The sequence below is a fragment of the Pocillopora damicornis genome, chromosome 7, assembly GCF_964200805.1.
Source record: "Pocillopora damicornis chromosome 7, jaPocDami1.2, whole genome shotgun sequence".
Lineage (NCBI taxonomy): Eukaryota > Metazoa > Cnidaria > Anthozoa > Scleractinia > Pocilloporidae > Pocillopora > Pocillopora damicornis.
The window spans coordinates 10154114-10182061 of NC_142676.1; the positions used below are offsets into that span (position 1 = coordinate 10154114).

Here is a 27948-nt window from a genome sequence, read left to right on the forward strand (position 1 = left end):
ATGATGAGTAAACTGGATCAGTACATTTAACGCTGCAAGGAACAATGGAAACTTGTCTGATGTATATACCCAACATTTTGTTTTGCTATGGCTTGTTGTAATACATTGCATAAACAATGAGACATAAAGAAATTGGCCTTTAATAGCACAATGGATTCATTGTTTACTCTCTTTTGTAGCTTTTGTGCAGCTAAGGCAGGAAGGACAGTTATCTTGAAGAAATACAGAAACAGCAGAAGGATAGGAGCACTGTGTGGAAACATGCCTCTCAATTTGTGAAATCTTATTACAGTATCTCTTTTTGCCATTAGCCTGGTGCCCGGCTTTAAAAAAGTTTAGTTAGCATTATGCCCAGTTTTAAACACTCAAGATGAGTGGTCATCATAGAAATTTCATTTAATGTTTTTAACCCTATGCCTCTTAAAAGTCTTCTTCCTACTTTCCCTCATAACATTGTCTGCTTATTATTTTAGCTCTGAAAAGTTCAATTCGACAAAATCCCCTAGTTTACACATTTCTTTCTTCTCCTCACCTCTATGCTTGACAATGTATTGATACTGTAAGGAGAAGTTACTTATTGATCAGTACACAAGAGTGAAAAGAGTTACTGTTGTTAGTCCCTATCCAGAGCAAAGACAGAACTTGGTAGTACATAATGGTTGGTCCACTCTTTCTGTAGAGATCAATTGGTTGCAAACCAAAAAGGCTACACAGCCACTTTTCTGCAAGCTTGAACATTATTTTTTTCAAATTTCATGACCTTGGCTATTCTTCCCATGGACGTGGTCCTCGTTTGTTTTCCCAGTGGTCAATATCTAAATTTTCGGCGATATCCTGTTGCGAAGAGAATGTGTAAATTAATAAAGCAGAAAAAAAAGTAAATTAACACAAGTCGTTATGTCTTCGTCTTCTCCTTTTGGCATTCCTAACACATTCCCAATGTTGACTTCACTGTAGTCCTTCTTTCTGTTTTTAAGGCTAAAATTTTCAGTGGTGATATCAAGACAATGCATTTTCAGTCAGTTACTATTTCGCACAAGAATATCTCTTCATGACAAGTGCAAATTCAATGATCAATAAAATAATAGTATTAATTTACCTTGTATGCCTCTTCGATTAAGACTTCTCTTCCCTTGTTGGGTAAAGCTTTAAGAGCTTCTTCCCTATTCAACTACACAGGGAAAAAAAAAATTCTTTTATTTACATAAAATTATTTGATACTTCTAGTCTATAACTTAATGTTAAAGTAGAATGGAATAAACTCTGGCCAGTTGGGCCATCGGACTTGAATGCTTACTCTACCTTTATTTATCTTGGTATTATTAACATTCAGGTATGTTTCACTCGCCTTATTGTTATCACTACTATTATTATTATTATTATTATCATAATTATTATTACTGGCTAAGAATATATGAAAGTTGTATATTTGAACTGTGGATAAAGATGTGAATATGAAAGTGATCCTCGCAGTAATATACACTACTTCAGCAGTAGTGAAAAAAAGGCCAAAAAAAAATTCAGGCCTGTATGGGTTTTGAACTCATGACCTCTGTGATACTGGTGCAGCGCTCTACCAACAAGCCAACTGGGAGCTGGTCAATATGTGGGTTCCAAATAAACCCGTGAAGTGATGAATAAACGGCTCAGAATATATGATAAATTACTACTTTTTATTATTATTATTATTACTTGGCTTTGATACATCATGGCAATATCCAAATGTTCTGGGATTTTAATAAACTTTAGCCATGAATGATTCCCTGAATGTAAATTGGAAGAGAGGTATGATTACATAAATGTCTCTTTCAGCCATCAACGGGAAAGAGATATTGAAGAAAAACATTAAGAGTGGTAAAAAGAGACCAGGCGACAAGCAGGTTTGCAGATGTATGATTTCAAGTTTGACGAGAAAATGAGTCCTTAAATCTATCAGCTTACCCTGTAAGTCTTTTCATCTCGTCGCTTAATTTTGATCTCAGTGAATTCCTTCAATGCAAACGATCCACCAACGATCAGACCCTTAAAAAAATTCATACAAGAAATAATTATGATAAGCTGTTCGTAGTGACGTCGTAATTTTCCAACTCTTAATAACTCAAAAGATTATATAAAATGGATAACTCAATGACAAATAAACAATCATATTAATATTAAAAAGAGTTAAGATTCTCTAGGACATATCTTTATGCAGGCCCTGCTCATAAGCAGAGCGTGATCCACTTACGATCATAGGGACACCAAATTTTACAAACTGGGCCGCCATATTGAGCGGCTGGGTAGCCCGGCATTCTTGATGGAAGTGACGCTTAGTGGCCGCCTCTGGTAGTCAAAATGGCGGCTGTATTCAGGAGATGTGTGTCCTGCCTGAATTTAGGAAAACCTTTAGTTTTAAGGAAGAGTGGAAATTTACCGAGTTTTTCAGGTTCTAATAAAGGTAAGATATTTTTTTCAGCATCATGAATTAAAAACATTTTATTTCGTCATCGAGTGTCAAATGATCGCACACATTTTCAAGGTTTTTCTAACCCCTTCGAATTTCAGTCACTTTACACAAAGTTGTTGAATTGGTCAGCTCTCCGTATAGATTTTGCGATTAACCTTTTTTGAGCAAAGGAGGGATTTGTCTCAAAATCCATGAATCCACCAGACTTTTTATCTCACAATGCTCATTTATCTTTTATTATCATCTGTGGTAAAAGATTCCTTTTCAGGGAGGTTTTGATTGTATTGATCTTACATCTTAGCATCCATATTGGAAACGTGTTCAGATCACATATCTCGACTGAACCTCAAAGAGTGCACCTTGATCATTTCAGCAACCAGGGTGGAAATTTCTCCAAGACAAAAAGTATAATTTTTGATGAAGGTACTAAAAATGAGGCATTCTTACAGATTCGCTGATGGTGAAAGGATTTATTTCAGCTCTGATGATACAAGGCCAAAAGCGTACTTATTCAAGCGGAAATTCAGGTACAGCGTTCTAACATTGAAGAATGTAAATCTAGCCAGGGATGACAATTGCCAGAAATCTGAAAATGTGCAGATTTTGATGAAGTCCCCAGCCATCTTCCCTTCTCAGTCTCAAAGAGTATTATTTATGCGTCTTGCTGCACATGCAATACAAAAAAATATATTTCTCTTGCCAGGGCATGGTGTTGCATTAAGCTTATAACTTTACATTGCATGATTATTTCTCCAGTCTGAAAAGGATGTGATGTAACTTAAAACAACATCTCCATCATTGTGAGAAAAAATAATGTAACATGTGTTTTGTACTTTTACAAGGTCTTTAGTCAATTGATTTATTAAAATGACAAAGCACTTTACTGTACTGTTGTAATCTAACACTGATGACAATTTCAAAATCATTTTAGAGTATGATTTGTTGTGGGAGGCTGTAACTAGTGGTAGAGGAACAGGGAGACGGAAGAAGACAAATATTGTCAAAGGAATCGATCCAAAACTACTCAAGTATGGTAAGCCTAACAACGTCTAAGATATTCCTTTTGGTGATAAATGTATCTTGATTTGAGACGGGGACACTGTTGAAGTATGGGTAAGGAACAGGAGGCAGGAGAGCTTTGCTTCTACTCCAGGATTCATCATGCAGGGTTGTTGCTAAGTGCCAGCTGCCACCAAGATTTGCTGAGTGTGAAATATCAGGCCGAATTTGTGGATGTCATTATTGCTCAATAAAGTACAACTGACATTTCTGAAGTTTGATACGAAACACTGTCATGCAATTGAAAATATTTAAATATATAAAACTATATGACCAAGTTCAGTGTTAATGACACTACTGACTGTAAAGTAATAGAAAAGACATTTTATTTGGAGCTCTTGTTTCTTGTGACTTCTTTCTGCTTCTAGCATTCACAATTTTGTAAACAGGAAGCTCAGTAGCTTGGCATTTTAAGCACTGCATTAACTACTGTGAGTTGCACCAAGAGCTCTCATTTTGAGGCACTATTTGACCCCCCTTGCTTGAAATTACAGCCAGCAGCCTAATTTCTTAACAACAATCTTGTTCACATCTCCCTGATATGCTGGAATATGTTTGTTTTAAAATAATTGATAAAAGTCAAATTCTTTAGTGTTCAAAATTGCTTTAAAAAAAGAGGCTAAAAGATTTATTTTCAGATCAAAATGTCAAGATTTGTCAAAGTGCAGGTGTTTTTCTAAGGCCAGGTTCTTCACTTTCCCTACTTGCAATTGTCCCAAGTGAGAGACCCTTTTCCTCCTACATCTCCTACTGAGCAGAATTTTGTCATCAAATTTCTTCCATTGTTAGAAGTTAGAATAATAAAATCTATCAGAATCTGTCTTTAACACATATATATTTCAATGACTCTAGGGGTTACTATGAAGGTCTCATTTAAAATAGATGACCTGAAGTAAGTGGATTTTGGAAAGCTTATATTTGGATTTTCCTGCACAGAACAAAGTTCTAACCATTATCTGTAGATCACTACAATTGTACATCTCCTAAAAAAGTATTACAGGAATGACAAAAGTAAATTAATCATATCTCCAATGATTAGACAAGGCTGGCCTCAAGTGGAAAGGGTATAATGTTCCTATAAATGATGAGGTAGAACTGGACAGAGATGAAGAAGGAATTACAGAGAAACCAAAGAAGACTGGTAACAGAGGTTGGGCTGGAAAGGGCTGGCCAGGGAGAAAATGTGGAAACCCCTTTACTGCTGATGGAAGTGAGTTTGTGAATGACATTTCTAGAAATAATAGTATTTCAAATATTGCTCTCCACAGTTTAGAGCTTTTAGAATTTAACCCTTTGATCTGTAAGAGTGACTAGCATCTACAGCTGTGATTTCTCCCTAAAATATCACCTTGCAATCACCCATTAAGGACAGGAGAATAAGGGGAATGATCAGAAGATAGAAGTTCTTGGTTGTAAAACAAGTTCTCGTCATCACCACGTAATAAAATGTACATGGGAGATAGTATGGAGAATGTACATGTTGATGTTAGGGTTGAAAGGGTTAATTTGCAATCAACCTTGTTGTAATGAAGTGATGTAATTTTGTCGTTCTTAGCACTTCACAACAACAGCATACTATTTTTTTGGTGTGTGTAGTTCAGCAGACAAGGTATCGATTAACCACTCTTTTGTTCATTTCAAATTTGTTTCCAGGGGAATTGTCAGACTTCTCAACTGTATGCATTGAGGTACTGTTTATTTGTTTTCAGACATACTGTAAATGATATGTCACCTAAATTATAAATTCCAACCTCTGAAGGAAAAAAAAATTGAAAAAACTTCAAGCTTCTTTCCTGAAACATGAGAGAGATAAGGGAAAATAAATCATTATCAAGCCTAATTTTATGTGGTGGATCTTGATTAGAGACAGAATTAAGGGCACATATAAATAAAAGGATTAATGTAATTGTAGTAATTACAACCTGTCCTGCCTAGTAAGTGCACAATTCCATAGAAAATCATTATGAAAACTGACAGAGCTGGACAGGTCACATGTATCATGTTAGTTGGTCTGTAAGAATTACAGGATGGCTTTAAACAGACTCCTTTTCATGCTTTAACTAAGGAGGCAACAAAGGTAACGCAGGCAATGTTTTCTCACAAGAATGGCTTGTTATTGGAAGGAGATGAGCAGTTAAACATAAGCAAGGATTTCTTCAGTTCCAGGAATTTTTTTTCTTGTTTTTTTAACCAAACCTAGGGCTCTGTAACTGAAGAAAAGCAGTGACCTCAGCAAGTACAAACTATGTAGGAAATATCAAAGCTTAGAAATTGAAAATACTGAAAAGAATTATCTATCAGAAACATACATTTACTTGAAATTAATATTTTAGTTGCGGAGAGTGAGCAACACAACATCTAATGGAAGGAAGAAAAGTCTGCGTGCCTTGGTAGTCGCTGGGAACAAAAATGGGCTAGCAGGTACATCGCGTATTTTATACAGAAGATACAGTATGGAATATGAACCCACTCTCAATTTTTCTGAGTCAATTTTAAAAAAGCCGGCCAGGTTTTTTTTTTCTTTTTTTTTTCTTTTTTTTTTTCTTACCATTTCTGGTTTATCTCTTTGATTCCTGCCCAGAGAGTGACGAGGATCTAATTTTCTCCTTACAATGTCGCCCCTGAATCACTCTTGTAGGTCACATGAGTAAAGGAAATAATCACCAAGTAAAGAATCTCTTGAATGTTAAACAAATTCTCCTTGTCAGCACCTTAGGAAAATGCATGGAGAACATTATGGAGAATTTGCATACTAATCTTGTGGTGTAAAGGGTTAAACCATCCTCCATACAAAAAAAAAAAAACAAAACATTTTTTTTCAGTCAAGTTGCATTGTGAGAGGTACATGTGGATTGAGAGAGAAATTGACATCAATATACTAACTTGTGCATTGTGCACGTCCAGCTATTTGCATACTAAAGAACCTTGGTTTAAATGGTGAGGTTACTTTCTCCATCAATCAAATTCTACTCTTGCAACTAGAAGGTGATGAAAAAAAGGAAATTTCTTTTGGAGATGAGAGTTAAAAAATTGGTTGTCGATTTTGGCCTTAAAGCATCAGAACGGAGGGAGAGTGCGAGATAATAATAATAATAATGTACTTATAGACAGTTGCGGCGCAGTCTCCATATGAATACACTCTAATGGCCAGACTGTTTAAAGAATTGTATCAGGCTATTAAACTAAGGCTATTAAACTAGCAAATACCAAAACTTTACAATACATGTAGCGCTTTGATCACCCAACGCCCAGTACAAGTGTTAGTAAAAGGTGAAAATTTTATTGTAATTTTTGCAGGTTTTGGTGTTGGGAGAGGAAAAGGTGCCCTGAGTGCAATAACTGAGGTATGTAAGGAAGGCATTCATGCTTCAGATAACTTCACCTGTGTCTTACTGTGGACGCTTTTAATTAGTAAAACCTACCTTCGTGAGGTTGAAGGTTTTGTTAAACTGTTCCCGTCTCCATTAGATGTTCCAATTTAAGGCGAAAACACAGTGCTATGTAATGAATGTTTTGATGTGATATAAGTGTTATATAGTACAGGTATAGGTGTGTCAATCGTTATGGCAAGAAAACCTTTCAGTTTTGCGTAGATAACCTTTCAGTGTAAAATATGAGTTTCTATAGAAACTGTGGTGCTGCGTCGGTGGAAGAGTATAACAGGGTAAATTGGCCACCGCGAAGCTGAAGTTTCGAGCGTTAGCCCTTGGTCTTCGCTCTCGCCATCTTTGGTCATTTTTTTTGAAACTGAAACTTCTTAATTGAATGTATGACAAGAAAAAGAAATAATAAAATGTAAAAAGCAATTGACCATTTTCCACAGAGCAAATAGACTAAGCACTATCTGTCCAGATTAGGGCCGATGAAAAAATAGACAACAACAACAACAGCGAGGAAAGAACACTGATTTAGGAAAAAAAATAATTAGTTGTACTTTTGGGTTTTGCATAAACTGACATTGTGTCAATTTCGTCCTTGTTCTTTTACCAGGCAAAGAACAGAGCTGTGAACTATCTTTACCATTTTGAACGCTGCGACAACCACACAAGTAAGTTTTCGCCTCCATCGAAACCCTAAACAGTTCCGACGTAAATGTATCTTTGATTGGTCACCTTTTTAAACAGATTTTGCGCAACAAATTGAGGGTACCTCAAGATGTAAAAGATACTGATTGCGTCCCACTCAAACCTTTGCAAATGGAGCCGTCCAGTTGGGGGACACTTCTCACAAGCAGACATAGCTTTCGAGCAGGCCCTATTTATTAGCGCTGCAAGGCGCACGCGTTTCTCTGCGCGCGGGAAGATGTCAGACGAGTCGAGGAGAGGTTTGCCGGGAAATTTATCACTACTAATCCCCTCCAGACTTCTCGCCGACTAGTGCTCAAGGCTTACACTTTCACACTTGCGAAGAAACATCCGTGCCGAAGCGCATATAATGAGGACCTGCACGGAAGTTAAAGCAGACACGATGTTATGTTCTTAGCACCCTGGAAAGACAAACAACAACAACAACAAAAACAGATTAATAATCATATCGTCCTGACTGTGGTGTACTGTAATTTAACGTTTTCCTTTGACCTTCGTTGCAGTTTTTCATGACATGGAAACGAAGTATCACTGCACGAAAATCAACTTTTTCAGAAAGCCACGAGGTATCGTACAACTTAGTTTGAAAACCTAAATATTTTACTCCTTAGGATCTTGGTGCTCTTTTCTCTAACGTTGCTGTGTATTTCCGAAGATCTGAGCCATAAAATAATATTGTATCAGAGTACAGTGTGCGCGTATGCCTTTTTGTTTCTCCTATTCAGTAAAATTTCTTTTTTGACGGACATAGTGAAAAGTAGAGAGAGCAGGTTGGCTGGTTGATTGGGGGGGGGGGGGGTGGTGGGGGATTTATTACTTTAAATTGTTTAAAAATTGCTGACCGGAATGCCCTCCAAAATACACAAAATGGCATTTGAGCGTCTCTACATTAACGAGGTTACCTATTCTTGTTTGTTGGCGCTTTTTTTTTTGTTTGTTTATTGTTCGCCTTTGTTTTGTGCTCATGAGAAATGAAATTAAACGGACATCCTCTTTTAATGGCAATAGTGGCTTAGCGTCTTTCAAATATTTCTCATCGCCAACAAGCTTTCGCACTTAAAGGGATGAAAATATAAAGAGCTCTAAAGGGGGAGGAATGGGGGGGGGGGGGGGGAAGGAAACGTGTATGACATTTAACTGACTTCTGAACGTGTCATAGGTTTGCCTCCTATTACATTTTAATTCAATTTGTATGTCTCTCCCAGGCTTCGGACTTCGCTGCCATCGAGCGATAAAAGAGATCGCAATACTCATCGGTATTGAAGACATGCGCTGTAAAGTGTACGGTGAGACGAACCCTATCAGCCTCGTTCGTGCGGTGTTCCAGGGACTGCTTAGTCAGGTAAATTTTTATCGGTGCGTAAGCCGTCGAGAATGAAAGGAACTTAGAGGGACCATCTAGTAGGAAAGTTCAGTTTTTGAATGGCATTCGCTTGCTCAGCGGCAATGACCCTGGGGCATTAGTGCTGGTAGGACATTATTTTTAAAACAGTTTAAAGTGATCGTAAATTATTTTTCTCATTGACCAAAAGCAACACAGGCTGGGGTTGGCCGTTAGTAAAGGTCTATATCCTGTGCCAGGGCTTAGAGAGTGCGCGAAAAACCGCGAGAGTCAGGCAACGAAAAATTAACAAATAAATAATGCTCAACTAGGGATCGACCGAAACATCACCAAGGCGCTCGCTGACGGCTACCCGGTCTAACTTTTATTTAGATTTTTTAAAATTATCATTATTATCAATGACCGTAATGATTATCATCATTTTTATCATAATCATATTTTGACGTTATCTCTGATCCATAACTGAACGTACTCGCGACAAGACTGATTGTATTTGATTAATCTATGTACAATATCGTTGCAGGAGACGCATCAGCAGCTTGCAGATCGCACGGGCTTTAATGTAGTGGAGTTCAGAGCTGAGTGTGGAAATAGGCCCATGATTGTGGCCTCACCAAGTGACGAGGCCCGAAACAAGGCTCTCAAAAAGAGATCTGAAAAAGCGGAGTACAACTTTAACGAGGTCTTCGATCCTTACAGAGGACTCCATCGACCTAAGAAAGTGGTTGACTTGTTTTAGTCTTCTGCATTTGGAATGATTCAGAACTAGTAATGCGTGTGCTCAGTGTACAGGGAACCCTTCGATTTTTGAAAATTTTAAAACTGACGAGAATTCCCTCGATTCAAGCGAAAAGAGCGTTGTGATCACTCTTACTGTGAAACTGAGAGAAAATTATTCTCAACAAATTTTACTTACATAGAAACGATACAGGAGGTTGTCGATTTAGGAGTGTAGGGGGAGAGCTAAGGAAGATGCTGGGGATAGGGGTTTCTTCGGGTTGTGGAGCAAGTTAAGCAAATTGTCAAATCAAGAGGTCTTAGTTTGACTCTCGTTCTCCACTAAAGCCTCTTGATTTGACTGTGCCTTTGTTTGACTCCCAACCTCTCCCCCTCTTTCGAGCCCCGTCGACTCTGTTATCGTGTCCTTAATTTTCTCTTCCCTTATCTTAATCAAATAACTTTAGCTGATGAGGTTAGTTTCCCTCTAATAAAACAGGTCAAATTTTTAAAACATGTTCTTGTCTTTGTAACCGTATTATTTGCATTACTGCATCTCATCGAAGGAGAGAACATATTCCTACAATGGAAAGCTGCCAAACTCTAGAACAAAAGTTTATACATAAAATCGGCACTCTTGATCCCTACGGTATCAACGAACGCTCTTCATTCGGTATTCTCTTCCTCATTACAATATTCCCACCAATAGCGTAGCTCCATTTTCTGCATATAAACACTCAACTCGCAATTCCTCCGTTCACTCTTTCGAAGGGCAAACGTTCGAAACGTCATCTTTAAAAACTCTTTACGGTGGCCACTTTTCACGATCAACTCAGTTGATAAAATCGAATCATCTTGTTGTACTCCCAGTGTCCTATAACACGTAGCCCGTTCATTCATAAATCGACACATTGGGTTGATACCGACGGTATTCCGCGCTTTCTGTCTTCCTGTCCATATGTGTTTGGTCTTCTCATCATTTCTTTTTGTTTTGTTTTGTTTTTTGTTTTCCGTGGTATGGGTGATGGCATATTTGCAAGGAAGATATCACGTCTTCAATAGTCCATTTTACAGTTGTGTGCTTGGTTGCCAAGCCTTTGAATAGGAGTGAGGCTAAGGATGACCTCATTATGATACAAGCCTTGCTGCCTTTCGAATGCAAATTACTTTGCTATCATGCTAACTAGAAAACAGTCTCTATAACAACAAGGTCACCTTCAATGGAATGGAAGCTGCAAAATGAAATATTCGTCAACAAGAGATTATAGACAGCTCATAATAACTTGCCGTCAAGTAATTTCTCTCCGTTATTTGAGAGAAATATTTACTTTAAAACCTCTCGTTATCCCTACAATAACTTTACACCTTGATTTTTATTCAAGCATACCTAATCATCCTCTTATAATTAGTAACGGTCACTAAAATATCCCGTTGAGCTACTGAAAGTCGATTCTCGTGTCTCAGAACTTTGGTCAGGTAGATTGAATTATGTAGCAGTATGTTTAGATACGCATGCGTCAAGCTTATGATCACGTTAACAATTGCTGGACAGGTGTGCCAAGAATCGAGTGAATCAAAGTCTGCAAAACATCAACATTAGATTTCTACACTACCATCATTTTTCTTAACTTAACGCATTCTCCGACTGATTATTCAATTCCTTGAGGGGTTTTTCTCCTGCCATGGTCCATCCTGCTCAGAGTTGGATTTTAACGGTTTTACTCTGTAACTGGATACCCTTGATAATTTATGCAAAAGGTGAGGCATAAAGTTTACCCCTTAATTCCAATTTATTTTATTTGCTACCGTCGAACATACAACAAACGACAAGTGAGATTCTTTTCCGAAGTGCAAAAAAGTCAGAAAGAGAAAAACTATAGCACACGTTTTTGAAATAATTTCATAACTAGAAAAAGAGTTATTTTTACATCAGTCCCAAACCATATCTTGTATGTTTAAGAAGTGATATCTGCTAAACTTTTCTGCGGCACTTGGTCAAAATATTGACCATTGCAGCTGTTAAATTTCTTGAGCAAACTTTGCCCGACTATTTACATTGACAATCCGGGAAAGAAATTCGCGAATGGAGCTTTTTCAATGGCATACATGGCCCCTATATTTAGAAAATTAACTTTAATGTTTAGGAAAATATCAAGGTCTAATCAAATTTTAATCTCGTTACAATGTGATGAAACTAAAAGTAATTATATGATGCAGAGCGCATTAAGTGAGTTAGATTACGGGGAAAGAACCAAAACTGTGATATTCTCAGTTTGCTAAATAAAATTCATTATTTTTAGAACAATTATCAAAGAAAAAATTAAATCATTCAAAGAATCTCGGAAAGCGCTCGACAGTTCACTAACACCATTTACTCGATTTTATTAAGATTACCCATGGTCTATTTTGTCAATTAAAGAGTGTATGGTTAATGTTGTGTCACAGATGGCGAGTTTTGATTGGTTATGAAAGCCTGACGAACTCAAACAGCTGTTGAGCATTCGAACGCATTTAAACAAAACCAATATCGAACAAAGAAAGATATCAATTTTTAAAGTTGAAAAAAAGGCCTCGGGCGTCAATTGGCTGAAACAGAACAATGCCAATAATATATGTATTGATTCGTACGCTTCCTTTTTTCTTCAGTGAAACATCCATCTGATCAAAATTAGAATAAAAAACTAAAAGCAGAAAAATGAATTGATAAATGATGATATATAATTCAAATCATTACAGGACACGAGAAAGGCAATCAAATACACTTAATCACAATTAAAGTCTAAGAATAAGTTTTAAATTGATACAAAAGATAACCGAAATGAGTGACGACTTTACTCATTAGGAAACTGATGTATCATTTTCATAATCGATCAATGATATGCCTGAGTCGCTGAACAGAGCTCTCTTTTCTGTTTGATATCAATGACCGTCTCCAAAACGCCACAGGACTATATGAACCGCCTCTTCCCCCAATGGTTCGACAGAGAGTGATCCTCAAAGAAACGTTTCATTATCTACATGCACCTTCAGTTGGAACACTTGCAGCACACGATGTTTTTGACTGCACCTTTGAATGCCTCAGCAATCCTCTATGTTCTTCTTTGAACCTGGCTTCCTCCAAAAGAGCCGACGGTACATTATTGTGTGAGTTCTTGTCTTCCGACAGATACAGAAATCCGAAGGAATACAGAAGAAACCAGAGTTCGCACCACTTATATTTTAAGGTTAGTTTTATTGTTGAGGTTGTTTCGTGGACATTCCTTTTTACATTCCTCGCTCATTTCTATCATAGACATTAACAATGTAATTCAGTTAAATATATCAACACACCCTTTCAGTGTCGCTAATTTACTCCTCCTTCAAACTTTAGAAATCTTGTATTATTTGCGCTCTGAATATTTATTACATCAATTTTGAAATCACTGGCGATCCTTACAATCTGATTGGCTCTCATCCGTGTGATTTATTAACGAAACCTTTACTAGAAGACAAAAACCAATCAGATTTCAAGGCTAACCAATCAGATTAGAGAAAAATGAAAGACAACTTTTGTAACTTTTTATACAAATCAACTTAGTACTGGATCAATAACATATTTGTACAGACTAAAAAATCCTTATTTGATTGACTAAATTTTTGCGAGTTAATAATGGATGTGTCAAGTGGTAATTGAACTTCGTGACGTACATTTCTGGTCTGTAATCGTAATCATGATTTTAAATCACTCGAACGATTTCAGACCAAATTGCACCCCACTCAATTCAATTGCAATTATTAATTATTTCATGTTTATATCGTTTCAGTCGCCTTGTTCATCGTATCCTTGCCAGAATGCAGGTGCTTGTGGGACAAACAATCGATATGATACCTTTGAATGCTTCTGTGAGAACGGTTTCACTGGAAAGTATTGCGAGAAAGGTACCACTGTTGAGCATATAAGTAATGAGTACATAACGATCTCACTTCCCACTAACTATAAGAATTTGACTAAATAAAACTCTATCCACATGCGAAGCTAAGCAATTAATTTGAATGTGATATTGTTAACCAAAGGTGTGCTTTTGTAGTCAGGTTGCTTTTAACCAGTTTCCATCTGATGCAGCCGCTAACTTGTGATTTTTTTTTATTTTCTTAAAGCACTGAGGTCTTGTAAAGATATATATGACGCACATAAGTAAGTAGCGCGCGTTTTCATAATCATTACAGAAACGGCAAAAGTGAGGCAATTATCACAATGCCATACAATATCATCATCATTATCATAATTATAATTATTATCATGATCAATACTATTAATTTTATTATTATTGCTATTACTGTCATTATCGATTTAGTTATTACTCTTAGTATTGCTAATGTAAGTTTGTATCACTTTAAAAACTCAGTGTCCGTGACAAGCTTAACGTGAGTCAGTTGGTCACTCTGATCATAAGCGAGAAACCAGTCTCTGTTCTTTGTCACATGGGAGATTTTGGATGTGGAGATGGAGGATGGACGCCGGTCATGAAGATTGACGGCAACAAGGTTTGAGTTTTTTTCATCCTTTTTTCTTTTAATCAAAAAATTGCCAAATCAATATGGCCAACATGTCAGAGTGCTTCCATCATGACTCTGAGTCTGAATGATGAGAAACCTGCACCGAGTGAGTCGATCTGAAATTAAAGTAACGCTGCAATAAATTTAAACATGTCGTTTTGAGAAGTAATAACCTAGCTTTTTCAAGAATCTCCGCAAATAGAGCTGCACTTTCCGAAAAATGAGCTTTTTTATGATCAGTGGTACGTTTAAGTCAGTGAAAGTGTCTCCGTTTTGACAATTTGAGCAAAACTCATACGCAAGTTGCTGAAACGTCAGACTGTTTCTCTTGGGACATATCCCTTATTGTTGTGAGAATCACATCCGTTCAGATTAGAATAAAATAAACCCACGTGTGCTACTCGATCACAGATCACATCTTATTAAGCCTCGAGATTCCTGACCGAAAAGATGAAATAATTCCTCCTGGAGGAGTAACTCGGTCAGAGAAATATTGATTTACCCGAAATTTCAACCTTACCCAACATTATTAAGTGTTATTCCTTAAAGATTTTGATGATCCTTCTAAGGGTTTCGATCGGACGAAACGATCAAACGTATTTCTTTGAAACAAGATTAGATTATAATTTTAAAGTTTTGTATCTCTGAACAATGTAAAAAACATGAACGAGTGAAATTTCATTCATATGCTGGACACCTTTCAATTTAGCAAATCTTATTGGACTGATGAAAACGAATACAATCCTTCTGGAGGGGAAACTGGGTTTGACCAACAGGAAACAAAGCTACCCACCTACTGGAACACATCCTTCTCCAAGATCTGTCTCGGTATGATGTTCGACAAGATGCTCAGGTTCATTGTCATCAACAAGCAAGCTGACTCTCTGTATTCACTGATCGCTGACGGGAAATATCACAATACAACACTGGGTCGTGACACGTGGAAGACGTTACTTGGTGATCATGCCTCTTTACAGCGCAATTGTAACATGGAAGGTTTCAACACAGAATGTCATGATCGCAAAGAATCCGCAAGGATTGGCATTGTGACAAATAACGAAGGTAACTGCCATTCGTGTGACTCCAGGCTCGGGTTTGGTACAAAAGGAAAAATTGATAACACCTGTGGAAACGTGGCTAAGCACTGGGCGGATAATGGAGACAAAGACATCAAAGCCATGGGTTACGTACTGGTTCAGTGAATGGAGTTTGGATGAGTAATCAGATTTGCTTTACAACGATGTTGCGGTTATAAGGACCTTCTTCTTTCACTTGAACCCCATTTACACCAGCAAAACGCGTTTGGTTAAAGCGGTTTCACTGAAAGAAACTAAGGAAAAGAAACCGTGAAAAACTACATTTTTCATAGCATTAAGATGTCATCAACTAGTATTTTCAATGCCTTAAATTTGAAGTCAACAGACATTGGTTTACGTAGCTTCTACGAAGAAATAGCTATAGAACATATTTAAGCTTTAGAGGCAAAGGGGCACTAGTTTATCATGGTAATTGACTGTAAGACTTTAAATTGTGCTTCTCTCGTCATGATTACTAAATAGTTATAAGAGCGTGTGGAGTCCAAATCGGTCTGTTATCATACGATTGATTTACCAAATCGAAGAAAAGGGAAGTGGGAGTCCGATATGTTAATCACAAGCATGATTACTGACTGCATCGGACGAAACGAAGTCCTGTTACCAATTAATTATTACCATTGCAATTTCAGACAAGGAAACAAATTGCTTTCACGGAACGGAAAGCTCATAATTCCAATCTTTAAATACTTAAACATTTGAACCTTTACCTAATACACTCTAAAAAGCCCATGAAATCAGCTATCTTTACAATTATGTAAATTGCCATGGTTACTGTACAGTGATACATTTTGTGATTAAGGAATTGTATTTTAGTATACTCAACGTGATTGGCTGAGTAATTGTCCAAGAAAAGGTGCCCAATTTTTATAATTTATGAAAAATGAGGCGGTTTATCCACCAATCATATTCTAGGAAATTGGAATGGTTATAATTAATTGAGGATTATGCAAAGTGGTCAGAAGTAGAAGCACTCTTGGTATCTATTACAGGGTGGCCGAGTGGTTAGGGGCGCTGGGCTTGTCATGATTATGTTGGTCCCAGGTTGAAGCTTTCCACCCTGCTACTCACCGGATTTTTTCTCGATTGCCTTAATTTCAATTATTTGCCTGCACTTTGTATATAGTCACTAGTCTGCTTAGGAAAATTGGGAGTTTTAAAATACTTTAGGAGAAACGGTTAATTAAGTATACATACAGACATTCTTTGTTCAACTAAGTTATGAATTATTTACTAAATTTAAGAGGCTGTGCTCACTAAATCATTCTAAATCACTAAATCCTTGAGTTCATGCTTAATCACAAGGATAAGTTAGACGGTATTGCCGCAATCGAAGGGACGCGTTTAGTTTACAACGGCAAACATAAAAGGCTGGAGAGGCGAGAAGGCATCGACAGGGAAAATGTCTCCATATCAAGAGACAAAAACAAAGTCTTTACGTTGAACACGTAATGAGCCAAGTTTCAACAGAAGACTCAATATCAAGCGCTTCGAAAATATGCACTTTGTCTTTTGGGTAACGGATGTCTGTGACCCACGAGATCAAACCGTATATCTTTGATGATAACCATCTGTACAAAGTTTTAACCTTAAGTTGTTACTAAAAGTGGTGTGTTAGTATAGTCATGAATAGAGCCTGTAAAGCTATTGCTTTTTAAAATATAGAAACTTTTCCAAAATTATAACCACAAATTAAACAGGAATACATCTCATTCTGTTTAGGAAGTACCAGCACAAAGCTCAGCGCTGACAATAGGGAAACTTTACAAAGTTTAATTTACTCAGGTGTTTTAGACAATTTTCGAAAGAAACCGTCGAAATATAATAGCTTTATTCTCTTTAAGAAATGTACATGTAGCATCACGTTATTATGGGCGAATTTCAACGACACGTGATTACGCCAATTTTGTTTCCTCACCCTTAAGAAACCTGCATTGATAAGTGACTACATGTCATAAATATAACATGTTACCGTAACCTAGAAAATTTAAGGGACGTCAGTTTACATTTAGATGGATTTAGTTATTAGAATTGATAAAGAAAACTCCATCAACTTCACTTTCATGGACTAGTTTTAAGAATGCATACATGCCGCCTATCAAAGACATCAAAGTGAACTCACTAGGAGTGACTGCGAGCCAGTGCATGCATTTTGATGAAACAACAACATTGCAACGATCTGATTTTGCAATAAAAAGATCAAGAGTTAACTGAGAAAGATCTACACTTCCTTATCATCAACGTTATTTTTCCACTTTTCCCCAGGAGTTACGAGTTGTAATAAAATCCATGACAAGATAGTAAAATAAATATGGAAATACTTTTCAGTTTAATTATTTTTTTGTTCGCACGCCATTGGTTTAAACTTGTCACGTGATTGGAAGTGTGATGGAAGTGTCCTTTTCGAAGTCAATTCAAGTGGGGCAGATTTTGCCGTTGTTTTTATTTGTTCGCCAAAAATATCTGAGACTCGTTTCACATCAAATGTAACTTAATTTTTGTTAATCGCAATTCAGTGATTATTGATGGTATCGCCGAATAAGCAACTAATTTCCCAAGCCTTTTTCAAATACAGTGAGGTGATCTGGTTTTTACGAACTGAGTTGATGATATAAAATGGCCACCATAAAGAGTTTTTACAGCTGACGTTTCGAGAGCTTGCCCATTCAATTCACACATATGATTTTCATATACTTACAGTCACAACTTCGCGGGAATATTTGTAACAAACATAATGACCAGAGCGCTTCACTGGTATCGTAGAGGTCATGGGTTTAAATCCCCGGTACAGAGGTAAATTTTTTTTCAGGGATTATTTTCATTACCACTTAAGTAGTGTTCTTAACTGCGAGGAACCAAAACAATATTGGTTCTGAGCGAGTACTTCAGACATTACTTGGGACAAATAATTTCTAAATAAAAACCTTCGGAACGTCTTCATATCGGAATTTTTTTTTGTTTTTTTGGGTAAAGGTGAGGATGGCTTTCGCAGTGCGGCTGTGGAGGTAAGACGTGTCGACAAAGCTAGAGATGATTATATAAATTGCTACTGTTATCAAACCCTTCATGAACTGATAGCCCCTATAAATTAAGGGGAAGGAATGAAGAATGAAAAAGGACGACGACGCCGAGCACGTGGATCGTCTTGACGTAATGAATGCAAAATTAGACGAACTTCTCGCAGCTTGCGGGGAAATTGAATTTCTAAAGAACGAAATAAGTGGACCGAGAGAAGAATTGAAAAGTTTGAAGGATTCACTGGAGTTTGCCGAGAGGGTGATTGAACGCCTGAAAGAAAAAAATGGCGGAAACAGCCACGACAATTAAAGAACACAGTGAAGACATTGAATTCTTTGACGCTGATATCGGTACCCTGAACCGAAGAAAGATCAAGTTAGAAGCCTTCAGGCGGCGCGAGAACATAAAAATCTTCAATGTGAAAGAAAAATCAGGGGAAAACACCGAGGAACTGATGAGAAGGCTGTTTGTCACGAAATTGCAAATTCCGAACAAAGATGTTAAAAAATTTTCGCTTTGAAAGAATACATCGGATTCCGAGTGAGGCACCAGATCGGAGGTCAAGCCGCCCAAGACCAGTGATTGCAAGGTTTAGCTTCTACCAAGAAAAAGGACTTTGTTCGTTCATTCTATAAGAACTTGAAAGGAACTGATATTGGTTGGCTGTTGTAGGCCAAACCTCCTTGCTTCCGTGAAGTAATTTTAATTATGACTATAACTTGTATTTGAAATATGATAAGAAAAATTTTAAAAAATAAATAAAGAATATATATTTGCAAGGAAGATATCACATGTCTTCAATTCCATTCCAAGTCCCCTACAATAACTTTACACCTTGATTTTTATTCAAACATACCCAATCATCCTCCTAGTCGCGATAACTAAAATATCCCGTTGAACTAATGAATTTAGATTTTCGCATCTCAGAACCTTGATCGAGTACATTGAATTATTTAGCAGTATGCTTAGATACGCATGCCTCAAGCTTCTGATCGCGAGAACAATTGCTGGACAGGTGTGCCTGCAAAATATCAACATTACATTTCTGTTCTACTATCATTTTTCTTAACTTAACGCACTCTCCGACTGATTATTCAATTCCTTGAAGGTTTTTTCTTCTGCCATGGTCCATCTTGCTCAGAGTTGGTTTTTAATGCTTTTACTTTGCATCGGACGAAACGAAGTCCGATGAGTATACTCAGTGTGATTGGCTGATGTAACTGTCCAAGAAAAGGTGTCCAATTAAAACCATTTGTCCGTTTACAACTCTTCACAATGATTTATGTAAAATAAAGCGGTTTATCCACCAATCATATTCGAGGAAATTGAGATAGTTGTAATTAACTGAGGATTATGCAAATTCGTCAGAAGTAGAGGCACTCTCGATATCTATTACAGGATGGCCGAGTGGTTAGGGGCTCTGGGCTTGTGATATGTTGGTCCCAGGCTCAAACCTTTCAACTTGCTACTAACTGGATTATTGCTCAAGATAATTGGGATTTTTTAAATATTTTATTTATTGACAATGTTTGTTTCCAATTGATTCATATTGGCTTTGAAAGGCCCTCTTGGGGGAGTGGCTAATTAAGTATGCATACATACACTCTTTTTCCATTCAAGTTATGAATTATTTACTAATTTTATGAAGCTGTGCGCTTTAATCTGTAAAAAATGTAATAAAATTTGAATGCGACGAGATTAGCCCAAATCGTAGATAGAAATCACGCAAGTGATGTAGCAACAAAGTTTCCTTTAATTTTAATTTTCTTGGGAAATAATGAATGAATACCTATATTGTTAACATTTTATCTTCGGGCCATTCTCTTGAAATACTTGCCCCAACTTTACTTCGAGAGAAAAAAAGAAATATTCCCGAATAGAAAACTCAAAGACATAGACAAAATTGTACCGAGTAAGGGAACTTCCTTAAACGAGTTTTTCTTTATAACGTATTTTGATGAATTCTCGGTTTTTCTTGACAGAGAGTGAGTTCAAAGGCACCTAGGTCGCTCTTTGGAGATCGTGAAATAGACTTCTAAATTGTGCAAATAATTATCTTCGCAAGAATATTTGATGGGTTTAAAACCAATTGTCTGTATTTCTATCATTAGTTTCTTACAATTTCAATCTAAGAACGTTTCCAAATTACCCAATAAAAACCCACTCGATATTAAGAGTTCATTCCGAATCACAGGGACAAGTTAGACAATAGTTGACGTAATCGAAGGGACGTATTTAGTTTAGAGCTATGGTATCAATTAGTTCGGATATTCAGAATAACTGGACTGTAACGGCATCCTTTGAAAACCACAACGAATTCTTCTACATGACAAGACGACTGTATCTGCCTTTTATTTTTCACTCCTTCCCTTAAAATCATTTTACAAACCGATGTATCTTGGACCTTGTCCTCCTCGAGAGGAAAAGGAAACTTATTAGGGTTAATTTCGCCACTTCTAATATTATGCAAAACCTACCGTTTGTTTGTTACTTCAACTCAGCTGTAACTTATTTCAATTCATTCAAAATGTCCTTCAAGACGTCTGCCAGCATAGAGCATGGATAGTGATTAACATTCAGGGAACTAGTTACAAAAATGATGATGAAAAAGTATTTGGGAAAAATGTAAAAGATTGAATTACTATTAATATAAATTTGTTTCAATTCTTCATATTTGCCAAGGCATTATTATATAATGTTAAATTTTGTCAATTAGTTATTTTGAAATCCTTTACACCCTCACGTCAGTATACATATTGTCCATATTGTTTTTCTACACGTTCCCTAGGGTGATGACGAGGAGAATTTGTTTAAAGATCCAGGACTTCTTTAGTTCGTGATCACTTCCTTTATTCTTGTGACCATAGTACTTGTTTCAGGGGTTATATCATAGGGAGGAAATTAGATGCTAATCACACTTAGCGGAGTTAAGCGTTTCCTAAACATTTATAATTAGCTGATGTCGTGGATCATGCAACAACCTAAAAACACTTTATGGGGGACTTTGGTTAGATTACATTAAGTAGCTTACAGCAGAATGAAATTTTTGCAGATGCCCCCAATTTCATAATCAAGAACAGACCACACCACCCGTAGAAATTTCCCCTACTATTTGCGATAGGTGTGTGGGATCTTTAACGTACAGAGAAGATACAGGAGACGGGACTTACAGTTTTTTGTCCTAATCCGAGAAGAATAGAATGCTTACCATTTGCGGATCTCATAGCAAAAACAGCACATTCCCCTCAGTCATTTTAAGACCCTGAGGGTTGCTCCGGTCTGGGTTCCAACCCTCGACCTACCGCACGGCAGTCCGGCGCTCTACAACATGAGTTAAGCAAGCGGCGGAATTTCCCAGAATTGTCTCAAAATACATGTAGTACTTTAGGATGTTACGTTATACCTCATATCATTTGTTTGCTCAAGTATGTTGGATAATTGAACAGATTTTGGTTTTCAAAAACAATGCCAGGAATTAAGGACCCCAAAGGCATATCTCCTTATGAAACGTCCTTAATTGTTTCCGTCAAATCTCCTCTCTCTTCTCTCCCCCCGCCCCGGTTGACAAGTAATGGTGTTTGAGATTAATGTTTAATGAACTTATCAATTCCCGGCTGAGGTTCCATGGCAATTTTCTAGCAAGAAACAAATTAACTTGTTAGCTCAGAAGCCAAGAAAACATCTGCTGAACCTTAGTTAATGAAAGATGGAAAGCTGATTCATTACTGGATTTCAACGAGTTCTTGGGACAGCCTAGGGAATCATTATTGTTATTACTATAGGCAAATTTCCAACAGGTACCTAACAATGATTATCATATTATGACACCCTCGGTCAATTAGCTCTGAAGGCACCTGATAATCATGACACTGGCATCAACCTATCATTAGAAAGTTGCAATTAGTTGATGTTATGGAAAGAAAGAAGACTAATTACTTCTTTTCCTCAAGTCGAAAAAATTAATAACAAAAATATGATAAATATCCACATCGAAGACGACGATATTTACTCTTTAGGCCTAAGTAATAACATGTATGTTAGTGTTTTCAAAGAAGAAAGACGTTGAGTTTGCAAAACTACGCATCTTGGACGTTATGCTCTCTGATGGGAAGCAGAGGGTTTTAGGGCGAGAGACGGCTCTTCTATCATTATGCAAAACCAACTGTTTGTTTGTGATTTCAGTGCAGCTGTATCTTATTGGAAATTTATTCTTGCTAAGTTTATTCCTGTTGTTGTTCCTGTTCCTATTGTTAAAATTTTTCCCTTTGGGAAAATTAAACAATTTTCCACGAATATCGATTGCAAACAATTTACGAGCACTTCGCGTTGATAACATTATCATTTTAATTAAAGCGAGAACTTTATTCGAAAATATCATTTCAATCATTGCGCAAATACAGCTAGGGAAGAAGACGGAGAAGCGTAAAAAAAAAAAAAAAAAATTCCATTAGAAGAATAAACAGGAATACTGGAACCACTATATTTGTTAACTTGAAACGGCATCTGATGGTTTCACTTAATATAACCCGGACACAACATAATGTTTACATAGTTTGCTATCTATGTGTGGGGTCAGGGAAAACCTGATGATACAAAGACGTGTAAAGCCAGAGAATCGAAATGTTATATCCAAAATACGGATTGAGGAGACAAAAGAGAATATAAGAGGGAGAAAAAAATAGAACAAAAGGAAAAAAACGAAAGATAAAAAAAGAGAGAAAAATATTGAGATAATAATGAGAGCTTTTGACGGTTTACATTTCTTATTTACTTAGAAGAAATTAAGTATCGATGATAAAGAAGACATGGTAAGACTTTAATTACTTGTGGAGTTGAGCGTAGTTGAAACACACCAGTCGTAAAAATCATTTGCGCTATGCTTACCGTTTGTATCTGTATGATTCTATCATGCCCAATGGTGATCAAGTCTATGACATCAAAAGGTAATTTCAAGCAAATTTATTCTCACCTACAGCAATGTAGTTTATTAGTTACTTTGTACGGGTCAATAAGTCGTTTTTACTCACAGCTCAGTCCGATCATTTTAACTGCCGGCTTATTTTGGACTCTCTTATATTTTCTTGACTTTCTTGTGGGGTTTGTTGGCGAAAAAGGCATATTGATTCGTCCAAATTTATGTAAAACCATAGATAAAAAACACAAGAGTTATGAATAGGATTATAATTAACAAAAAGATGATCAATTGCTTTCCTTTAAAACGATCTAGTGTGGCACTGACATTTGCATTTTTCCCCTCTCTTCAAAAAGATAAGGATAATCTACTTGGCTATAAATGCTTCTCAATCTCTGACATGACTGGAAGCTTTCGTTTTAGCTTCTTTCTTAAGCATTCGAGAAAGTTTGCTAGCCGAAAAACTGAAGGCTCTAAGTCGATCTGTGGGTGATCATGGCGTATAAGAAAGCTCGCAACGCTTCTAATTCACAGAACGTCGAGTAGTTATGCTTTCAGCGAAATAGATATGCGTCATTGACCTAACGTGAGGGAAAGGTGGCTGGATATCGCCCGAGACAAAGTCAATGTCCATAAAAACGCAAAATTATAATAAGGCTTGTGGGATTTAATACATAGGAAAAAGAAAAAGATTCCACCTTAATAAGAATCAAGTATGATTTGTTTATTTTCGAACGTTGGTAAAGAAAGCCAACAGTGATGGCGCTTGCGCGTTTTTCATTCAACAAATTATAAAATCAAGGGATTAAATGGGTTACTTTGTACTTTTAAAAAGACTGAATCAGAGGAAATTCAGTTCTTGCTTGGTGAGACTCCTTGTTTTCTGAGCGACAAAATCGCTTCCATGCTTTGATATCGCTTTGTTTTTTTATTTTATTTTATTTTGTTATTTTTCACTCTTTGTAGCACAATTGCCTTAAAGTGATTGCTCATGTTTTCTTTGTTTGCTTGTCCTCTGCTGTTTGTTTGTTTGTTTCTTTTTTGCGACTTCATTGCCGAAATTGTCGAAGACAAACTGCGAACTTTGTAGATCCTCTCCAGGCAATTTTTTATTACGCGGGACCAAAGCGGCCAATTTCAAACGGAGAGATTGGCCTGTCTTGCCTACTCGGCTAGCCAATCAGAACACCGGATTAGCTTGATATTACCCACGTGTGTTGCCAGCTATATTATAAGTACAGATTCACAATGTCGTTAATTCATTTCCCTTACATTCTCAACTTTGAAGACTTCTCTGAAGCAGACCAATGCCGTCAGTTGAAATTCCGGCCTGAAAAAGCATTTGACGGCAAACGCTTAATAAACCACCTGGTTCGCAGCAATGAAGTCGTGGTAATGGAGTTCTGTGAAACAATGTGTTATATGGAACCCAACTGCGTCAGTATCAATATTGATAAACGAGTGGATGGAAAAGGAAAGTACAAATGTGAATTGAATAATGTTACTCACGAAGGTCACAATCACGAACTGATAGAAAACGGAAATTATTTTTACCATGCAGCTGAGGCAAGTAAATTGACTATGTAACCTCGTTTACAGTGTGTAAATTTTTTTTTGACAGATATACGGTGCAAGCTTACACGTAAGGTTACCCTATATATTTAGGCTTTGTAAATTTTGTTTGTGAATTTATACCTCTACTGAACATCACTGTCATTGCAAGTTAAGCAGTGGTACTTCGCCGCCTCAAAAGACATAATTGTATTACTGAAAAGTTTACTTTATTCTCCTCGGGTCAGAGCGCTTGTGTAAACAACCCATGCAAGAACAACGCCACTTGTCAAAGCGGTTTTACCGACAAAGGATATCACTGTTTGTGTACTGCTGGATTTAAGGGCTTGACATGTGATGAAGGTGAAACGTTCTCTTATTATCTATCTTACCTGGTGCTATACTACCTCTACGTTTACGTGTATGGGCAGAAATGTTAAGAATACCCTTTCTTCCCCCTAAATGCATCCTCTTCTGCCTTTCAGATACAGATGAATGTGCTATCTGTACATATTTTTATGCGCTATCTATATATTTTTCGACTGCTTCTTATTTTTAAATGAGAAACAAGAATATCAAGCAATTTCATTCCTCAACAGGACGTTAACAATTTTCTTCGATTAACTTTTGGAATACCTTTTCAGATATCGATGAATGTACTATTGGAAATCACGACTGTGGTACCAATGCCGTGTGCAACAACACCAAGGGATCGTACAATTGCACATGCATAACTGATTATTTGGGAGATGGAAAGAAATGCATTAGAAAGGGTGACCCTTTATGCAAGATACACCTTAGCTCCACCTTTTTAATTATTTATTAAGTCTATAAGCGTAAAAAATCACTGTCACTTATATATAGTTTCCAAAGACGGACGTTATCTTGATTATCAAAAAATTGCAGACTAACGCTAGCGAAGCGAACGAGTGATATGGAGTATAATAAAATCAGATTAGGACAAGAAAGTTCGTTCAAATCCACTGCCATTTTAAACAAAATACTGTAGTTGGTGAAGCTACAGTACCAACAACTGTCCAAAGCCAGTGTAAGAGGTGTCACTTTTATTTGTTTGCAAAAAAGCTTATTTATATGTCTATTTATATGTCTATTTTTTCTTTCTCTTTTACTATTGTCTCACAAATTTGGACATTTAGTTTCTACGTGCAAGGACGTTTATGACAGGAACACGTGAGTTAATGTTTGATTTAAGATAACACTTATATCATTGTAAAATCAGACAATTAACTTATAGAAGTAAACTGATAAGATATTAAACGACTGTGAATATATGAAAGTCATACATATTTGAACTGCGGATAAAGGCATGAATATGAAAGAGATCTTCGCACTTATGAGCACTACTTGAGCAGTAGTGAAAACAAGGTCTGCTAAGATGTTTTTATTAGCTTTTTTCATTGTGAAAAACTCTTTTTTGGGGGGAGTTTTATTTTTATTCCTTTTCGGTCAACTTTCGGCAGGGGTATAAATATCGAGCAAAATATTTTTTCTTTTTAAATTTGCTTTCAATAGTGTGGTTTGATATATCAAAGAGTATGGAAGAAAAAGATTGTAAAAAAAGAAAAAAAGATTGATGTCGCTTGTCAATTGTCACCGACGTTTCGTCCATTATTGGCAAAACGTTAAAATTCATATATAAACTTTACTGTACTTCGTGTACTAGAGAACGACATCTCTCGAGTTTAATATCAGTGGTATAATTTCAGTTTTATTAATATCTCACGTGCAGGTACATTCGATGACACAAATTTTTTCAACAGATCGACTGTGGATAAACTGGTGACATTGCACATTGATTTAAAACCAATTTCCGTGTTCTGTCATATGAAAATCGATGGATGTGGCAATGGAGGATGGACGCCAGTCATGAAAATCGATGGTGATAAGGTCTTGTTCCTTTTTCATATGTCTATTATTATTTTATAAAACGGCTCGTTTTCTTCCTCGTTCGACACATTCATAAAAATTTACCCCATAGCCAGTACCTTCAACATACAGCTAGAGTTGACTATGTCCATTTCGTTTAATTCGCCTTTTTAAGCTCATTAATTATCTATTAATTTATTTGTTTTTTTAAACGTATTTATTTAAGGACACCTTCCACTTTGGCTCACACTACTGGACTGATAAGAACGAATACAGCCCCTTTGGCGGACAGACTGCGTTTGATAGGCAAGAGACCAAGTTATCGACTTACTGGAACACGCCCTTCTCTAAGATCTGTCTCGGTATGAAGATCGACCAACAGCTCAAGTTCATCGTCATCAAAAAACAGGCCGACTCTCTATACTCGCTGATTGCGGACGAAAGATATCGAAGCACATCACTGGGTCGCGAGAAATGGAAGGCGTTGATTGGTTCGAAGGGTTCCTTACAACTCCGTTGTAACAAGGAAGGCTTTAATGCTGTCTCTGATGAACGTCATTCTAGAGCTAGAATTGGAATACTTGGTAACAATGAAAATGAGTGCAATACTTGTGATTCCAGAATTGGGTTTGGTACTGGGGGTGATCCTGATAACTCTATAACATGTGGAAATGCAGCCTCATGGTTTTATGGGTCGGATAATGGAAAAAGTGATATCAAAACAATGGGGTACATCTTGGTGCAGTAGAGAGCACTACTCGGGAAAGATACCACGTGCACGAAACGATAAAATGGTGTTACTGGAACCTTAAACGGCCGGGAATCATTATCAGGGCAATAAAATTGCACATGAATGAATAGGTGGATGGACATATCAGGACGAGTACGTAAATAAAAGTCGAAAAAAAGGAATCAGTCATTACATAAGTACCCTGAATGTCTAACTTTAAGAATCAAGTTATAAGATACTTTGAGATTTAATGATTTTTCCTATAATCAGCAATGAGATGCAGATCTTTTAAAATGAGATATTTGACCAAATTTGATAATTGCAAATGAATGAATAGGAGAATGGACAGATCTGGACGAGTACGTAAATAAAAGTCGACGAAAATGAATCAGTCATGACATAAATACCCGAGTGTCTAACTTTAAGAATCAAGTTATGAGATAATTTGGGATTTAATGATTTTTCCTTTAATCAGCAATGAGATGTAGATATTTTAAAATGAGATATTTGATCAAATTTGATATCAAGCTTTAGGTGTAGCATGTCTAATATTTAAATTCACTTTATTGGA

At 36.7% G+C, this 27948-nt stretch overlaps 4 protein-coding genes and 1 non-coding gene across 8 annotated transcripts in view; 3 read left to right on the forward strand and 2 right to left on the reverse strand.

Annotated features, from left to right (window-relative positions):
* The window catches only part of LOC113685195 (uncharacterized), a 298180-nt gene that overhangs the window by 248249 nt on the left and 21983 nt on the right, over window positions 1-27948 (reverse strand). The gene's annotated exons all lie outside the window — the stretch shown is intronic.
* Window positions 125-2291, reverse strand: LOC113685204 (cytochrome c oxidase assembly protein COX16 homolog, mitochondrial-like). Its single transcript, XM_027202694.2, has 4 exons — window positions 2228-2291; window positions 1942-2022; window positions 1100-1171; window positions 125-834 (listed from the first exon to the last, which is right to left on the reverse strand). The coding sequence occupies exons 1-4, from the start codon at window positions 2264-2266 to the stop codon at window positions 766-768; spliced, it is 261 nt and encodes an 86-aa protein (XP_027058495.1). The 5' UTR covers window positions 2267-2291; the 3' UTR covers window positions 125-765.
* On the forward strand, window positions 2290-10163 carry LOC113685203 (small ribosomal subunit protein uS5m). Of its 3 annotated transcripts, none has more exons than XM_027202692.2 (11): window positions 2290-2437; window positions 2896-2973; window positions 3378-3479; window positions 4545-4715; window positions 5159-5193; window positions 5839-5926; window positions 6803-6849; window positions 7496-7553; window positions 8094-8156; window positions 8796-8932; window positions 9456-10163. In XM_027202692.2, exons 1-11 carry the CDS (start codon window positions 2335-2337, stop codon window positions 9669-9671), a joined length of 1098 nt encoding a protein of 365 aa, XP_027058493.2. In that variant the 5' UTR covers window positions 2290-2334; the 3' UTR covers window positions 9672-10163. The 3 variants fall into 3 exon arrangements, with proteins under 3 accessions (XP_027058493.2, XP_089069450.1, XP_089069449.1); XM_089213324.1 differs by having other exon boundaries at window positions 2300-2437; window positions 2926-2973; XM_089213323.1 differs by having other exon boundaries at window positions 2322-2425.
* LOC113685191 (uncharacterized) lies at window positions 11103-17295 on the forward strand. The gene is made up of 6 exons (XR_016188704.1): window positions 11103-11407; window positions 12596-12873; window positions 13453-13567; window positions 13787-13823; window positions 14035-14173; window positions 14857-17295. It is a non-coding gene; the product is annotated as an uncharacterized LOC113685191 (transcript).
* On the forward strand, window positions 22871-27948 carry LOC113683142 (uncharacterized). 2 transcript variants are annotated; one of them, XM_089213316.1, is made up of 7 exons: window positions 22874-23240; window positions 24498-24775; window positions 25009-25123; window positions 25405-25533; window positions 25918-25951; window positions 26542-26668; window positions 26874-27948. In XM_089213316.1, exons 1-7 carry the CDS (start codon window positions 23174-23176, stop codon window positions 27393-27395), a joined length of 1272 nt encoding a protein of 423 aa, XP_089069442.1. In that variant the 5' UTR covers window positions 22874-23173; the 3' UTR covers window positions 27396-27948. The 2 variants fall into 2 exon arrangements, with proteins under 2 accessions (XP_089069443.1, XP_089069442.1); XM_089213317.1 differs by lacking the exon at window positions 25405-25533 and having other exon boundaries at window positions 22871-23240.

Bases quoted from the DNA above. Each gene is read 5' to 3' on its own strand.
- LOC113685204 (XM_027202694.2), bottom strand. From the start codon at position 2,266: ATGGCGGCCCAGTTTGTAAAATTTGGTGTCCCTATGATC. The intron at 1,172-1,941 runs GTAAGCTGATAG...TTCCCTGTGTAG, and splicing joins GAGATGAAAAGACTTACAGG to TTGAATAGGGAAGAAGCTCT. The intron at 835-1,099 runs GTAAATTAATAC...TCTTCGCAACAG, and splicing joins TAATCGAAGAGGCATACAAG to GATATCGCCGAAAATTTAGA.
- LOC113685203 (XM_027202692.2), top strand. From the start codon at position 2,335: ATGGCGGCTGTATTCAGGAGATGTGTGTCCTGCCTGAATTTAGGAAAA. The intron at 2,438-2,895 runs GTAAGATATTTT...GCATTCTTACAG, and splicing joins TTTTTCAGGTTCTAATAAAG to ATTCGCTGATGGTGAAAGGA. The intron at 8,933-9,455 runs GTAAATTTTTAT...ATATCGTTGCAG, and splicing joins TCCAGGGACTGCTTAGTCAG to GAGACGCATCAGCAGCTTGC.
- LOC113683142 (XM_089213316.1), top strand. From the start codon at position 23,174: ATGCTTACCGTTTGTATCTGTATGATTCTATCATGCCCAATGGTGATC. The intron at 24,776-25,008 runs GCAAGTAAATTG...TCCTCGGGTCAG, and splicing joins ATTTTTACCATGCAGCTGAG to AGCGCTTGTGTAAACAACCC. The intron at 25,534-25,917 runs GTGACCCTTTAT...TTGGACATTTAG, and splicing joins AAAGAAATGCATTAGAAAGG to TTTCTACGTGCAAGGACGTT.